Here is a 17,947-nt window from a genome sequence, read left to right on the forward strand (position 1 = left end):
GCTCTTCTCGGGGGCGTTCCCGGCTTTTGGCTGACGTATCATGACGTAGCCAAAAGCCAAAGATTCTCGGGAACGCCCCCGTGTCTGGTCCGGCATTGACGGACGCCTCTCTGTTCCAATGGCTAGCCTCCATTTATGGAGCTAGCCAATGAAGCAGAGAGGCGTGTTCAAGTCACCCATACTAGAAACTACAGATTTCTCTGGAGGAGGAGCCTGACGGCTCCGCCCCCCAGCGAAACCTAAAAAGAACATAAGTTTAGCGCGAGACCCTCTCACCCCCAGAGCAGAGCAATCTGATCCGGGTTCAAGATCCTATTTGAGATGTTGATACGGTCCTTTTTGATCAAGGTCTTCTTTAGTTTCACTTGTTCTTTCCCCTTCCTTTTTTGGATTTTGCTACATTTTCTGCTTCTTCTGATGGTGGTTTGTTTTGTCCTCTCCCTTGTGTTGTTCTTCCTCTTTCTCGTGTTATCATTTGGACTAATCGCATTTCCCCGCAAAAATCCAAATTGGATGTGCCTGGTTCGTCATCAGCTGAACTTATATCAGAACTATCCACAGAGCCGGTGGTCTCATATCCGGCACATTTGTCCATTAATACTTTGTTTCTGTATAGATCATATTTTCTGGCGAAAGTAAAAATCCGCCCGTTGGCGTAATCTAGGCGGTCTCTATTAAATTTACTGGCTTTTCTTTTTTCCACATCGGTTTCATGTTTATTGATTTTTTTCTCCATTGATTTGATCAAATCCTTCTCATCATTAGAGGGATATTTGTTCAATTCATCCTCTAATTCCTTGATTTTTGTTAATATCTCCAGTTTCCTTTCTGCATTTACAGTCCGAGTTGTCATTAATTTCAGAGATCAATCATTGGTGTCAGATTGCCATTGTTTGATCAAATCAGTATCCAGGTCATTCAGAGTAGGCATTATTAGTATTTTCAATCCTCTAGGTACCCTCTTGAATTCAATGTATTTTTCTAAGGTTGCCATTTGTTGACTACAACGGTCCGATTTGGTTGTAATTCTCTAATCACCCCTGCGATTATTCTCTTTGTTCCGTTGCATTGATTTGCATTTCTGTAAGTGCTAGTTGAGGGTGCTGCATCGCCATTTAGTAATTCACAAACACGCAGTGTTCTGTTCCTGCTACTCTCTGCCATATTGAATGAGAAGATGAGGATGTTTGTAACAATTTCCTTTGTTGTGCAAAGATGGTGTGCTCTTTAATTCAGCGGTTTCTCCTGGTGCAGATTACACCCTTCTCTGTTGTTCTTGCAATACTGTTCAATGGTTTGCAAGAATCGAGGAAATGCTTATATCAACTGATCACAAAGTTTCAGAATATTTAAATAATGGAGACCGAGACGAAGGTGGTTATACAAGCGGGTTTTTTAATCCATTCCAACACCCTTTCCTCTCCCTACTCGAGTCAACCAAGGCAACTTTCTTAATCCGCGTGGTCCAATGCCCACAATGTTGTTGATTAATAGTTCTACGGGAACCGAGAGGAAGAATAACACTGGTGTTTGTGGTCAATTCCGCCGCAGATTCCTTCCCCGGCCCGGAGCAATAAGAGTGGTTTCCCTATCTGCGTGGTTCAGCCGTATGCGGCCTCCCGTACACCACTCCTGCAGCGTCTGGGTTGCTGCCCATAAAACTTTCCCCACGCCTTTGTACTCACCGCAGAGATGGTCACCCGCCGCCGTGCACCAATTCCAGCTTTTGCAGAAGCACGGTCAGTTCCACGTGTTAAGCAGAGGCGTCAGCAGGTTTATGTCTCCATTGCTTAGATGGCTGCAAGTTTCCAATAAGCTTCGCCTCACTCCTCGAATGATTGTGGTGAGCAATACAGTCACTGCATCAATATATCGAGGATTAATTCTCGATTCAAGCTTTTTTTCTTCCTAAGCGAAAATTCACAGCACCACAGCAGAGGTCAGTTTTCACAAAATATTTATTGGCACACCAAAGTGCAAAACAAGGTTTAAAAGGATGGTCTACGCGTTTCGACGGTCTGGGCGTTTCGGCTTCCCAGCCTTCTACTGGACTATAGAGTCCCACTGTCTAAATTGTCTCTTAAAATGCACAAGTGCTAGTTCCCTCTTAATTTTTTACTGCTATTCAGCAGCTAGACTGCATCGCCAAATATATGTGATGGCAAATTCTATCACTATATGCAACTACTTGTACATAGTGAAATATTTCAAAACAATCTAACAATTTACTTAATATTAACAGTTTTACAACATAAGTTGCAATTTTCTTATAAGTGCTCTGCAAGTGACCAGAAGCCCTGGTGAGAGTAGTCTGCTTTTAGGGCTGCTGGATGCTGCTGCGAATAGACTACTATGAGCTGGAGGCAAGAGGGCAGGTACCTAAAATTCCTTGTGCAAAAACCACCAAGAAGAAAGAATGAAACTTTTAGAAGCATTAAAACTACACTACTGACGCTGGTACATGCCACCAAGAGTCAGAAGGAACAGCCCCAATAATGTTTTGTCCATTTGGTCCAAAGAGATTTAAATATTGAATAGCATAGTGGATGCAGCACGTTGTCTACTCTGCAGCAGTACGCTGGTGCTCAGGGGCACTGTCGCATGAAACCGAATACTGAGCCAGAATTGAAAAATATGTCTGCAGCAGAAATCCCACTTCTGACTCATTTAGTAAATATTTCTCCAAACTCAGGTGGGGCCACCCTAAAGATCGACATGAACTTTCTAGAGTGGCCAGGGGGTCAGACATCCCAGTATGTAATTGTGATTCCTGACATCCTGTTCACATGCCTGGTCTCACCAAATGAGTGTGTGAATAGCAAGATGGGAGGGACGAGAAAGTCAGCTTCTCCCCGGCACTGAAGAAGTAGTGAACAGGGAGCTGGCCAGAATCACTAGGGCTGTGGGGCTCCCTCTCATAGGTCACTGGTGCCTAAAGGAGGAGGACAGGGACACCCACCTTCTACACAGGTGTATACTCTACCCATTTACCCTCCCCAAAAAACACAAACAATATAGACAGGAAGAATATACTGGTCTGCAGTTGCAAAATAAGAGTAAATTGCATGGGGGGGTTGCTGGCTGGGAGAGCAGCAGCCCCACTCTCCTCAAGGAACTCTCACCCTAATTCTCTTGAGGCTTAGAAAAATGACCCCATATCCAATTCTTCGTTTTCTGGGCACCCATGTTGCGGAGGCTTTTGCTCAAACGATCTAGGGTGCATGGGCCTTTGTTAATAGGTCATTTTTTAGCTACTATGCAATGGGTTTAAAGCAAAAATAAGTTGAATGAAATATCCTCTATTGTACTATTTGTTTTTGAATGATTTAAATGGTGAATAGTAAAAATTAAGAACAGTGCATATTTTGGTACCATCTTCAATATTTCGCCAATGCTGAAATGATTAGTTATTGAAGTGCTCATATGTGCCACATTGCAGCTGGCTCTCAGTTTGCGGGTTTGAAGCGTGATGGCCCCCCAAGACATTTGAAGCGGATCAGTACCGTTTCTACAGTAGGTAGAACAGTTCCTTCTGATTGATCACCCTGACATCCTTAGTCCAAGATTTCTCGCACAACAGGAAAACCTTGTCACTTTTATAAAAGGCAAAGACTGGAATTTCTAATGCATATAATTGGAGTGATCTTGGGTTTTCCGACCGGTAGCCCGTTTTACATTGAATATCATAGGAGACCCAACACGAGAAAAATTCCTGCCAAGGTCACAATTGAAGGTCTGGAGAGGATGCTCTTTTTTCGTCACATACATTTGGCAAAGCCTGACCTCTCCGTGGGTATGGGTGCGGCCCCAAATTATGCTCCTGCAGAGGTCAACCTGCGGCAGTGCCTACTGACCGACAGCACTGTACAAATCACTAAATCATTATAGACCTTCTGTGGCTTTTAAATAAACACTTAGACAAGAAAGCTCCAATTTCAGCAGAAGGCCAGGCACAGTTGTACTTATGCGCTCAAAATATCCAGCATGAAAAAAGGATCTGCCACCCACTGGAGCTACTGCTTCTCGGCCATCTGCTTACATTGGCTACTATGGGAAGAAGCAGTCCACAAAAATTCCCAGTTTGAATTCCCTGGGGAGCCTGCACTCGCCGAATAAGCACATTCAAAATTTCTAAGACGCTGCATGATATGTTGAGGAATATTCTACTGTTAGCTGAATACAGTTTATAGTCTGCCACTAGGAATTTCAAAACTGCAACTTTTGTGCTTTTTGGTGGAAGAGTCAAAACATCAGCATATAACTTAATCCAATGTTTATTGCATTCGAGTTTTAAAAGTAAATTTTTTTACGGTGCTGAACAGATACATGCTGAATTTAATTTTCTTTACTGGGTAAGTGAAACATGTTTTAAAAAAATTAACGTTTTTTCCAAGCAGGCTAACAGAAATGGAATCAGTTTGCTCCAGCCCACAAGACCAACGTGAGGATTTTATAAAAAAAAATTATACAATTAAACATTTAGAGAATAGATGCCAGAGCACATTTTTAAAGTACGTCCTTGCCATGACTAAAGCGTAGCCACTAAAAAGTCACATATAGGAATGCCAATTTGCGTTCTTTTAGGCAACAACGATGCCAGTATATGCAGTGGCACTGATCGGTCGGTAAGAGCAAATCTTAAATATGTTAATGTGATACCACACACTCAAACAATGCAAAATACGCAGTCAAATCAGAAATCCTCAAAATATATGGCGTGGGGAATTTGGTTTCCTAGGATTCAGTTTCAGGCAAAGCAGAATCATTCATGTTACAATTTTCTCAAAGTAGGATTAAAGTATTGAACTAGAGGGCTTTCGTGCTAATACAACTGTAATTGTTTGACGTTTGTACTGGTGGAGCAAACTGCTAATAAACTATAGCACTTTCTGTGGCTCAACACACCCATTCAACAAAGAAATAGATGTCCTCAGTGAGAGTTTTCCAATCACCCTTGACCTCTATACTGGTCTAAAAAGTCAGGGCTTTAAATGGGATGAAAAAACAGCGGGGTCTCTCAAAGGAGCGTGGCCAATGTAATTAAGGGCGTGGCTTAAAAATAGATAAGCTAAAAATCTGTGCTTGGCGTAGTGTGCCGCCCAACTTGTATTTTGCAGTTTCTGTCACTGCATCCCGATATCTGACACAACAAGCAGTGGCGGCTCGCTGAGGGAGTGTTGCGAGGCGGGGGATGGGCAGGGTGTGGGGTAGTGGACTCCGACTTACGGAGGAACGGACTTAAGCAAATAAATAAAACATTTTACATTGGGCGCGCGCTGCATCGCGAAATAGGCGATACACTGTGCGCAGCGTAAAATATTTTTCTATTTCTTTACTTGCTTAACTCTGTTCCGCCGTAAGTCAGAGTCCACTACGCCCCCACCCTGCCCCTCCCCCGCACTCCCTCGGCGAGCCGCCACTGACAACAAGTAACATCATACCTTCAACAAGTCAGAACTATTGGCTTTGTCAAAGGTTGTTAGTTGCATAAGATAAATAAGCAGCAACTGTGGCTTGTATACAATATTGAAAAAGCTTCCACTTAGCCCTGGTGACACCACAGCAACGTTGCTGCTCCTGAGTTTCAAAAAGAGAAGGAAAATCCAGAGAGAAAAGACTCTTTAAAGGACTTCCCTTCCCCCTACAATGCTCACCCGGCATGACCACATACCAGGCGCACAACACCCATGGGCTCACCGGGCTTCAGCCCCCCCCCCCACCTCCCCCATCGTGTGCATCTTCCCGGCTGAGGTAGCTTCGTGGGCTGGCGACCCTCTAATTACAACTGCAACAGAATACTTCACAGGTCTTTAAAAGGCCATTTACTTGTTAATGAGGCTTTTGTTGTGCATTCACCTCTTCTTAGAGCCACTCTGCCTATGGCTGGAAGAATTAACACTCCCCCCCTCGGCCCCCCCGAAAATTGTCTCTAGTTGCCCGCCTGCCTCATACCGTAGCTTCGCCACTAGTGAGAAGTGAGCACTGTGAGCACACGCACATAGGTGTGCCTGTAGTCACTGTAGTCAGTCAGAAAAAAAAAAAACTGAGCACCTGTGCAAGGGCACAAAACAGAGCCCGATAGAGACCCGTTTCGAGGACTCCTTTAAACAAGCATTCACAATGCAACGGTCTCGCCTTTGTAAAAGTTTGAGCTATTGGCATTGTAAATGACAACATTTGTATTTATGTGCTGGTTTTGAAAACAGATAAATAAATGGCATTGTCATTTACAATGTCAATAGCTTAATCTCTCGCAAATGCGAGACCTATTGCATTTTCAATGCAATAGGTTGCATATTTACGCGAGTTTGAGCTATTGACATTGTAAATAACATGTCACCCACCCCCTCCCACGAGCCTGAGGCTGCGCCGGCATTTACATCTGGTACCACCACGTTAATGTGTTAATGTAGACCGAGATTAACAACGAACAGCCAAACAACATGTTCTGTGCACATTCACATTTAGCACCCTAAGGTGCATTACTGCATCATGAAGTTGGATGCTGGGAGCTGCCCAGCTCCCTAGCCAACGCACTGGACAATGGGAAGTGTGAAACAAAGGAGGCTGCCCCGAGAGTGGCTGTAGCCGCACCGATGCAGACGGAGATCCTGACGCCCATGTACCCACCACCAAAATTAGCTCTATCATCCACTGTCATACGTAGGGCATGCCACGCAAAGGTCATGCTGATGTGCAGCCACTGATCGGTGGGGTTAAAGCTAGGCTGACTGACTCAGCCCCTTAGTAGGAGCCGCAATGTGCCTAAGCTGCAGCCATAACTGCACCAACCCGCTCCTCAAAGTGGCCAACTATCCATACCGCAATCCATCAGGAGAGCAATGAGGACCATTTTGTGTAAAAGGGGGGGCGCTGCCAGATACACCCACAAGAGCTTGTGCCAGGAGAAGGCACTCCCTGCTGGGGCGGCTGAAACCATACATGCGTAGGGACAACACGCCTCCCGGTCTGCAGCACCCTCTGCCCCGACCAGGGAGGGGGACATAATATGCAAATCAAGATCGTGGTCAGCTGAAAAACAAAGGCAGCGTGGGGTGAGGCATAGCAAACAAACATTTCACAATACCATGCAGAGGGGCCCAGTGGTGTTCAGCCGCAGGGCCCTGCCCAGCTAGGGGCCAGAGATAAGCCCCAACCTTGGGCCACTTCTCCTACAGCGTTAGCTCCCATCCCTCACCTGTTACCCCCCTACCACCCTTGCCTAAAAAGACTATTTAATATTTACACCACCTTCAACTATACAACATTATTCTTGGTTAAGCTTATCCACAGTCCTAGTGCCTTGTTATGTGCTTCAACTTGGTCATCTTTGCCGAAGCAGAACCCCAACTTCGTAAGTACCCAGCTTACTGTGTCAGCAAAGTAGGAATCGGACCGCTTTACATGAGCACCCGTTGATTACAGACGGCTCATACATTCTCAGCTGGCAGCGGGCCATATGTCGGCAAATTAGCTAACCCCCGTGCTGACTCGTATGTAATGAGCCCCGAAGCGGGTCCGTGAATGCTGCCAAGCGAGGACAGCGTGCCCCAGCGGGAGAAACCATTTAAATCCCCCCCCGGGATGCCAGAGATCTCCATGCTGCCCAGAAAACACCGGTATACTGATGGGAGAGGGGGGACCGTGACGTGGTCCTCACCCAGTGTTGACCTGAAAGGTCCCACAATAGAACATCCCACCCCGCCAAGTCAAACTCAAACAGGGGGTTTACATCCTGAGAGGAGGCCATGTGGAGGTGACCCGTATGGGGAGCTGGCAAGCCTCCCATACCAGAGGCCGGTCTGTATGGCCTGGACAAACGGGCCAGAGGAGTCGCCCCCCTTTTCCCCGCCCCATGCCACGGCGCCGCCCAAAGAGCCGAGTCCCCTAGCAGACCTCAGTGAGCACCCAGTAGAGATTGGGAGGGGCTGTTGATGAGGAGGGGTCCACCCCCACAGACAATCTCCTCTAGGGGAGGAACCAGGGAGGAAGGAGGCAAGCTCCTAAGCTCCATATCCTCGTTGCAACTGCCGGGCTTAAAGCACAGACCCGTCCTGCAACCGGAGAAGGCCGAGTTAAATAAAACCCTGAACACGCTGCCAAAACGTGCTACTGTCTAGACCAGGGGTCTCCAAACCGGAACTGAAGGGCCAGCTCCATGCCAGATTTTTTGGACATCCCCATTGAGATACATGTAGTTATTTTAAAAATCTGGCATGGATCCGGCCCTCTAGGACCGGTTTGGAGACCCCTGGTATAGACTAACATGCTAACGGAAACGGCTGTACTATTAATGGAATGCAGGGCCCCTCAAGATCAGCCCAATTGCATCCTGATTGCCGCCTCAACTTTTATACAAGCCACAACAGACTCAAATTAACTTCACAACGGACTGGGGAGCTGAACGCCCCCCCCCCTCCCCAATCATACAACTCGCCCAGGCTAGGCTGTGCAATCCTCAGCCGCCAGGGTGGAGGGGAGGGGGTCTTGCGGGTACACCACTCACTAAGCGCAGCCAACACAACGCTGCCCTTCCCACTCCATGCAGGGCAGCCATGTCCCCCGGGGCACACCGCAAATCTTCACGAGCAGCGGCACCTGGGATATGCTTTCCAATACACCCACCGTACGGACACCAGGCGCAAGGAGGGGGGGTTGTGACACTACAACACTGGCCAGTCACAGAGGTTGTAAATTAACCTAGACTGCCAGGGGGTCACCTAAATGGACCGTGGGGTTAATCTCCCCGAAACGACAACTCAACCTGGCCCCCGCAAACCCAACACCTGACCGGAAAGCGTGAGCGGGGATATTGGTGCGGGGGTGATCCATGGTCAACCCCTGGGCCAGAGCCTCCAGATTGGCGAGGGTAACAACTAACCTCTTTCCCGACGGCAGCAGGGTTCACAAACGACCTCTCGACGGCGTGTCGGGCACGTGAAAGAGCCACCATGCACACCCCTCTTTGCTGCACTCCCACTCCCGGCTGCTCACCCACCTGGAGTTGCTGCTGTGGCGGGCTGCGGCTGCCCTCTCTGCAGGCTCTTGTTCACCGCCTTCCACACGTTGCACCCCAGCAGGCAGAGGAATAGCGTTGCCGCGGTCCTGCTCATGTGCTCGGCCCGGGTGCGACGCTGCTACGGCGGATCAAAGCAGGCACAGAGGGCAGCGCCTCAGCCGCACAGCATCAGAGGCTGGCGTCCGCCCCTGCCGCAGCACTGCGTGCTCCCGACGTCTGCAGCACCATACCGCTGGGGCTCCAGGGGTGTTCGCGCTGCCGGCAGCCCCGCTCAGGGGGAGTCTTCGGTGAGACACTGCCGGAGGCGGGTCCCTGGGGTGTAGCAGCGGCACCTTTTGTTGTGGATACAAGCCCCGCCGGCGGGCAGCCCTCTGCCGGTGAGGTCGGGGGGACTCCTCTGCGCGGGATCCCGGGGCTGACTTTTGAGGGCTGTGGGGGAAGCTGGCACCGGAGAGGTAGGCTGGCTCTCGCAGGTTGCCTTCCTCTTTGTGGGAGAGGCGGGTGGTAGGAGCTGTGGTTTGCTTTTAGCCCCGTCCCTTTCAGACTGGGCGCCCAGACTTCCTGCTGGAGTTAAAGGTTCCTTATCTTGTTTATGGGGCCATCTGGACCCATAAAGAAGGTAAGAAACCTTTTACTTCAGCAGTAAGTCAAGGAACTCAATCTGAAAAGGACGGGGCTTAGTGAGAAAGAAGAACGTCACTAGGACCTATTCTCCAATGGCTGGCCACTGTTTAGATAGCCAGCCAATAGAGAAGAGGGGCGGGGCTTAACCTCGCTAGTGATGTTCTCCTCTATCTCATTAAATCTCACCAGCGAGACTGCGCAAGAGCAGCCATCGCAGGATGAGACCTAAAAACTACTGGTGCTCAGCACCGGTGAGACCTGGCCCTTCTTAAAGCCCTGTATAAAGTCATTAGCTGTGCTAGTTTAATTAACTGTTAAGAATGCTGCGAGATTAAGAGCAGTGTAAGTGCCCAGTGCTATCATCCAATGGGGGTATCCTGCATTAAAAATCCCAATATTCATTCTGTCCAATAAACTAAAAACGTGAAATTAACGACTGCTGGTTTCACAGAATGGTTGCGGACAAAATTGTAGGTGCACAGCCAAACAAACTATTCACCATTTTCTCCATGAAATTAAGAATTATTGTTGTACAGAAATGACTTGTGTTATAATGATAAATAACTCATTTCAATGTAAACAATATTGTTAAGATTCTTTCTAATATCTTTATTTTGCATTCTTTCAAAAACAAACCAGAAACACGGATACTGATGTGTTTTACAATCTACTGTTGCATTGTCTTGCTCCCTTGACCTGCTTCCATGGCCTGAGTTGCCATATATGGTCGTTCTCAACAACCAAGGTCCCTCATCAGGGGGAACATGGCGTCCAGCTGATGGAGCTTTAAGGGTACTCATTTGCGGAGATTCTGAGCAACTATTCAGTACAGCCGTGAAAATGGAATGGAAGCTAAAAGCAGCCAGTGGCTTCGATGCACAATCATTGGAAGCCAAGCTTAGCAATCATTTGGGACAGTCAAGGCCGATACAGATGGTAAAATAATCCTAAGGAAGTGCAAGTCTTACCTTATATGGGCAATAGAGGCAAGCAGCACAAGTGTGCAGCAGGGGGCGTGTAGCGTCCTGGCGCGAGGCCTTCTGGTGGATTGTGTGCGGAGACAACGGATCGGCGTGCACCTGGGTTATAGTGTCAGCAGAGGCAACTCAACGCTCAGGGAAGCTCCTGAGGGCCTTGCTTGTGGAGCACAAAGTGCAGCGGATACTCTCAAGCAGGGAGAGATGATACTGACAAGTGTGGCAATGCGGTCCATGGTTGTTGACGGTTGTTAGTCGAGCTTGCTGCAGGAGGCAGTTCAATGCATCTTGATGCGCCCTGTCCCATAGTAAGTATTGACTCAGAAGTGCTTCCCTTGCATTCTGGAGGGCGTTCAGAGAGGAAGGGTAGATAATGGTGCAATCACAACAAGGAACAAACAGATACAGTTTAAGGTCGGGGAACTTACTGGTCACTTCTAGGAAGGAAGGAAGGAAGGAGGATATGAGGAGACTAGGTTGTGCAATACTTCCGGAGCAAGTGGGGAGATGTAAAGGAGATTCTTGTAAACTCCAGGGCATTTCTGAGGTGGGCATGAAAAGTAGAAAATCCAGTGACTATTCAGCACATTGAGGGAAACCGCAGCAGAAGACAAAATCAGCCTAGGAAGTAACCCGCCTCCCTCTGGTCAATTTTCAAAGAAAAGATGGCATCTCTGCTGGAGACTGAGTGAAGTAACAAAGTAGGGGGAGAGAGAGACAGAGAGACAGGAGTGTATCGCCCGGAGAGAAAAAGTTCAGATTGGGGACTGGATGAATACAGGTCTGCTTATGTAAGGCTCATCATGGAGCAGATACTGTCCCTAGAACTTACTACTGCTAATAGATTTGGCCTGCTTCAAAGCTGGATGCCCCAGATGACCAGAAAAGTGGATGGGATAGGAATATATGAATAAGGACAAATCCCGGAAGAGAGTGGAGGACTAGCTCCAGCCCCATGATCAATACGTGTGTGTGGGCAGAGGGGAGTTGGGGGTGACAACTCTATAGAAACTGAGGCAAGGTAGACTGGCTCAGGCGGGAAAATCATTCAATATGTTATGGAATCTATCGGCAGAGATGAGGAAAGGTTTTGAAGTCTCACATTCCAATGAAAATGTGATTGAGTACTTGGGTGAGTTTTGAGAAGAAACTGGATTTGTTAGCAGCCCGTAATGAGGATCTGGAAAAGGCTGTTGAAAAGCTGAGTGCTACAGCGGAGTTGAACGGGGCAGAAATTGTGTACCTGAGACAAAGCAGTAAAGAGTCCCTAGACAGAATGGAGAGGCTGGAGAATAATGCCATAAGGCATAACTTGCATTTCTTGAATATACCGGCGGGGGGGAGACATTACACTATTTGTAGTAAACTTGGTGAAGAAGCCGGTGTTATCAGCTGACTTCCAGATGGACCTGCTGCAGGAAATCCAGAGGGTGCCCTGAGATCCTTTCAGATTGATATTGGGTCGCAAGAAACCCAGGAACATCCTGGTGACTTTCTTCACACACAGTAAAGGAGAACATTTTGGGAACTGCACTTAAGATGGGGCCTCTTCAGGCTTAAGTTTTCACCTTTCAGATCCCCGCAGATAGTTTTAGGGCCAAGGTTGATAGACCGTGGTATTTGAGGAAACGCACCGAAAAACCTTGGGAGTAAAGCCCAGATTAAATTTCCTGTGCTGCTTAAAGTTATGCATGACAATCACTTGAACAGCTTTAGGGAACCTGAGGAAGTGGATCATTTTATCCTGCAAATTAAGACATAAAAGCATAAGTGAACATGGGTCCTCAAGGTCTACGAAGGCGGTTTCTTTTTTCTAAATAAATAGGCTGGAAGACTCAGTGGTCTAATCATGCTTGCTCAAATGTGTTATAAGAATAATATGTACAAGATGGGGGAGAGGGTTCACTGCGAGGGGGAGCACAGGGTAGTTAGTAAGAGGAGGAAAATAAAAAAAAATAGGTCCTCAAAAAAATTAAAAAATAGCACGGGGGTAAGAAGATGCTGTTGGAGGATGCTCGGGATTAGGTTGGGAAGTCTTTGATGAGAAGATTGCATTGAAGGGAGATCGGCCGCTGTCATTCTAAACTTGGAATGTAAATGGCTTGAGGATGAAAAAAAAAGCAAGTCTTAGGGACTCAGTATTTAAGGGAACAGAAGGCAAATATAATGATAATTCAAGAAACCCATCTTCAAATATCTGAATGTGTGACACGTTTTAACAAACAAAGGTGGCTGGATGAGGTTATATGCACTACAAAATCGGAGAGCAAAAGAGGCGAGGCAATACTGGTCAGGAAAAACACACAAGTGGAAGTCTTGGGATCAAGGGTAGATGTAGGGGATGGTGGGTAATAGTGAAGCTGAGAGTAGGGGCTAAAGGACATGCTCTGTGTGATTTGTTTATGGCTAAAATATGGATTATCTTAGTCTTTTGAGGGAGGTCTTTTCAAACCTCCTTGACTTTAAAGAGCTGGTTATAATGGCTGGGGATTTAGACATAATTTTGGATACTACCTTGGATGGGTCAACAAAATATAACTGTGTATCAATCTAAATCCCTTTCATACCGGTCTTCCTTCAGAGAAGAGTATGGGCTTAGCGACATCTGGAGTTTAAAGGCTGGGAAGGGGAGAGTAGATACCCATCGCTCTAAAAAACATGGTCACTTCTAGCATATTGATTACTCTCCTATGGATAAGAGAGAAGTTCAAAAAGCATTTGCAATGCAATAGGGCTCACATTTACTAGAGTTTGAGTTATTGGCATTTTAGATTACAATGCCTTTTATTAATGTGTTGGTTTTTGAAAAAAATAGATAAAAAGCATTGTGATATACAATGCCAATAGCTTACACTCTAGCAAATGCGAGACCTATTGCATTGTAAATATACAGGTTAGGCGTTTCCCTACAAATGCTGGGGCTCACGACAGAGCGAAGTTATTACCCCCATTAAGAGGGTCCCTGCTTGAGGCTGTGGATTGACTAGATCAGGTCGACCGGCCTCTCTCTGCAGGAATTACAACTCACCCGACCCACTAATATTCAAAGTGTTCCTAGTAATGGGTATGTAGTAGACCCCTAAGACACTTCAACCCAACGCCACTTCACCTGCTGCACAAATTATACCTACGCGGTTGAGAACATTGAGCAAAAATGCCCTGTTATGAGGAAACTGCTTTAAAATGGGAAACTATTGTGGCCGAAGTAGTTGTAGGCTTTGTAAGATGTCTACCCCTAAAGAATCACCATCAGTGTTCACTGCGTGAGAAACGATCAAATGATACAAACTGGAATGAGTGGTGTTCTGCACCACCCACTCCAGCAGCTGAAGCGGGGGGGGGGGGGGTGCCGCTTGGCTCACGAGCTGGTGAGCTGGGTCCCACTAAAACTCTAATTGGTTGTTCCAGAGCCTCTTCCTTCTGCAGGTTTGCAGACCCTGGGCTCATAAATAACACTGTTAAGAAACACCATGAATGATGGATGTAGGCCTTGGGCTGACATGTACAGTAAAGGAAAGAGAAAAGGAGAAATGATGAAATAGCAGCGAGAGAGGAAGGAGAAGGAGTAACCACGAGAAAGAAAGTTAAAAATACAAACTAAGGATGGCAGAGAAAAAGATGGGTCAATTGGGTAAAAGGAGAACGGGGGGACAAAAAGGAAAACTGGACATGTCCAGGAAATAAGCACTATGAGGCATATGTTTTAATTAAAGCGCCCATGTCTGGGCACGGTAATTGAAAACATATGTAAATGTAGTTCATTTATATAGTGCTGTATCACCGACCGGTTTCTAAGCTCTTGCTTAGGGAACCCGTCCTGGTATTCCCCTGTTAGATAACCCATTACTGGTCATCCCCAAGGTGAAAGCCAGGCATGCCGCTGCGAGGGGCCGTCGTGGAGATTAAGCAAGCTATTGGCCAGAGTTGCAGAGTGGGACTCCATGATTGGAATAGGCACTGAGGCGAGAATTGTCAGGTCCGGGGAAATTTGAGCCCAAGACCCGCCGAGGCGGGGAATTGAACCCTGGTCCGGGCCAGACCTCTGCATCAGGGTCTGCCGCTCCAACCACTTGAGCCACACTTCTCCACATATGGGCTTTGTGTGCACGTAACAGACACCAATAGGCCATGTGCGGAGCAATGCACCCACCTTTGGCCTATTGCGTGCTCGGTTTTAAAAATACACGCACACAAAGCCCAATAGCGGAACCCAAAATGAATCGTAACACGCATGAGCATGTGCGATTCAGGGTCCGTTTTCAGACCCCGGACAAAAGGGCTCTAGCCTCGTGTAGAGAACCTCCCTATTCACATATCTGACCATGATGCAGCTGTGTTGTTGTTGCATATTGACCCTAAGTGGGAAGTCAAGATAGACGCTCAATAGAAGATCGCTCCTGAAGATAGGGCTCTTTTAGAACTGAGAACTAGTAATGCACCTTTTTTTACTTAAATTAGGGTTCAGGGCAATTATATGTAATCTCAAAAGCCTTAAACTACTTCCTCAGATGTTATGTGGCAGGTTTTGTCTCTAATCTCAATAAAATGAAAAGGAGAAACTCCAGAAAAAGGAAAAGGACATTATGAATATCCAACAAAGATTAGCCAATGTAAATTTAAATGAAACTGCTAGGGTGCAGCTGTCACAAGATCGCTAGGAAGGTCAAGACAAGTTAAAAGGCCACCAAGAAACCATTATGAGAAAGAAGTGGGACGAGTGGGACGAGACCATGATGAGAGAGAAGATAGTAAGCAGTCCCATTGTAAATATGCAAAGAAGTGCAGAAAGCTGTTAGTTTGGAAAGCTAGGGCGGATCTAAGTAAAAATCATATAATGGGGATCAAGAATAGCAGCATGTCAGCACCATTGAGCTTCGAACAGGAGACAGGGAAGACCTTTTTTGTTACTTTACTAAACTTTATAGCAAGCGCACCGAGCAAAACAAACCAGAGTTCGAGCTGAAAAGATTGGCAAAGTTGAGCATAGAATAGCTAGAGAAACTGGGAAGAAAAGTTAGCCAATCTGAGATATATCACATATTAAAAAAGAATAAGAGGGGAAAATCTCCTGGCCCTGATGCCATAACGATAGAAGTGTATGTACTATTCAATAGAATATCGGAGGGGAGTCTGCAGATGTCAATTTCTTGACAGGGGGCCGTTATCTCATTGATCGTGAAACTGGATAAGTCTCCTTGCAGGTGTGATTCCTACCTCAAATATCACTGCTAAACTGCGATTACAAGAAATTTACTGCTATCTTAGCAAAGAGGTTAGCTTAGCATATCTGAACAATTGTTCATGAGGACCAGAAAGTTTTTATTCCTGGTAGGAACTTACACAAACGGACACTCTTCAGTAGGCAATATTGGCTTAGCCTCTAGGCATTCTGTACCCTTAGCATTGATGATAATAGATTTAGCTAAGGCTTTTTATTAGGTCAACTGGGCCTATTTGAGAGAGGTATTAACCCACTGAGGGCTTTGCACATTACTGTAATCAGATCATGCCCTTTGCCCAACCTAAGAATTCCTTCTAGAGTACTAGATGTAGGAGGCGAGTGAGGGAAATCTGTCAAGATCTCTCTGGCCGTACCAGATAAAACTAAGTGCATTGCAGAAATGATCAAGGAACAACTCCAAATGAATACTGTACCTCAAGCATCATTTTTATTTAATTGAAGAGCTGACATACAAACGTAAAATGACAAACATCTACCACCCCATATTAGATTGCTGGAGCTCTCTTTCTGAAGGGGAAGCCGTTGTGTGCTGGGTTTCCCTAAAAAAAAGTTTGCGATGTTCTAAAGTACGTTTGATGGAAAGTACATATTGCTGCTTGCCCACTTAAAGCTGTACCACTACTGCTAGCTTGTCAGTAAATATCAACTTATCAAACTTTGCAAGAAACTGTCAAATTTTTCTTTCCCCAAGATGTGAGCCAAGGGAGCCACCATGCGTGTATAATTTTATATTTTATCAGATTTTACTATATAACGCCGCACTCAAACTGTCTAAACTATGAACACATTAGAATCACAACCTCCGTAATAAAAAAGGCCATTATCATTGTTGCAGAAATCATCAGAACTCCCCAACAAAGTAACGGTTCTTCCAGGCAGAAGATGCGTAGTAATTATGCATTAGTTACGCCACGAGCCATGCAACGCCCAAGAAGACCTGCGTGGGAGCAAGTAAGTTTCTGACATCACAAGCCATTCAGCAAGAAAGTTCCCCAGATAGGTTTCCACTTGTGTTCACAAACGATAGTGTCGGCCCCTTATGGGGTGGGGTAAAAGAGGAAATCTCTAGGGAATTGAAAGGGGATAAACTGTGGCCAAAAAAGTCTGCCAATTTAAAAGGAGGCGTCGTCATTTTTGGACAATAAGATTATCAAAAAAAATTGATTAGTGGCCCAGCTGCTGGCCGATGAGATCAGACAGGGCAGGTCTCTTGAGTTGGCCTCTCCAGGGGAGAGGCTGGGCTGAAGAAAGAGGTAACTGGGCCTCTATTATTTTCGATTAATTTTGAGGGGAAAAAGAATCGAGTATTTTACTCTAATACTGGCGTTCTAAGCTGCGAGAGGGTACAGAAACATACATGCTTGTCAGACTTGAAATATAATAAGAGGAATCAAATATCGCATCCTGATAAAAGAGTCACAACAAACATCTGTAAGCATTTTCTCAGTAGCAATTATAAGTGTCAATCAAATATTAGTTACATTTCATCTCAGGCATTTTACAGAAACCTCGGAAAAAAGGTACACGTTAATGTGTCTGCTCCGTGGAATTGCGGCACATTTTGTTTTTGTTGTAAAACAAAAATGTGATTTTGTACCACACTGGTTTCCAATGAGCATACAGTCCCTATTTCAGCGGATTTCCAGTGCGTAGCCATGTAGCCAGACATTGAAATACTTTGTGGGTTAGGAAATGCAAATATTCGATTGGCTGATAATGAAACCTTAGTAGTTGTTAAACCAATTGGAAGTAAGAACTAGGAGTGCCATTCACCATATCATTCCACCACCTCACCTCTGAAGGGGCACAATTAATGTATAAGCTGTGAAACACGTTAAAGTATGTAGAATGGGTTTTACTCACCGGGTCACCTTCTAAGGCACTGTCCTGTGTAGAAAAATGAAGTTTTGTTTAATAACTTGTCCTTAAAAGTGCATTTTTAACTGGGCCAATCGTGCACATTCTCAGGGCTGCTTGAGATTACAGAAAGGCCACTTATTCTGCATATGCACAAAAGCAGGGGCGTCACAAGACAGGCGAAAGTTAGGAAGAATGAGGTAAGTGGAGAAAGTTGTGAGCTGGGAA

The 17,947-nt window shown here is 46.0% G+C and overlaps 1 protein-coding gene across 21 annotated transcripts in view; it reads right to left on the minus strand.

Annotated features, from left to right (window-relative positions):
- Nucleotides 1-17,947, minus strand: part of PLEKHA5 (pleckstrin homology domain containing A5) — a 742,840-nt gene that overhangs the window by 612,704 nt on the left and 112,189 nt on the right. For 14 of the 21 annotated variants that reach the window (XM_086920665.1, XM_086920753.1, XM_086920712.1 and 11 more), the window contains one exon: nucleotides 17,726-17,749. The exons of the other annotated variants lie outside the window; for them this stretch is intronic. In XM_086920665.1, the coding sequence (XP_086776791.1) occupies nucleotides 17,726-17,749 (24 nt within the window). The remainder of the gene's footprint in view (nucleotides 1-17,725; nucleotides 17,750-17,947) is intronic. 21 annotated transcript variants of the gene reach the window in all.

Source organism: Lissotriton vulgaris, chromosome 1_1 (assembly GCF_964263255.1).
Source record: "Lissotriton vulgaris chromosome 1_1, aLisVul1.2, whole genome shotgun sequence".
Taxonomy (NCBI): Eukaryota; Metazoa; Chordata; class Amphibia; order Caudata; family Salamandridae; genus Lissotriton; species Lissotriton vulgaris.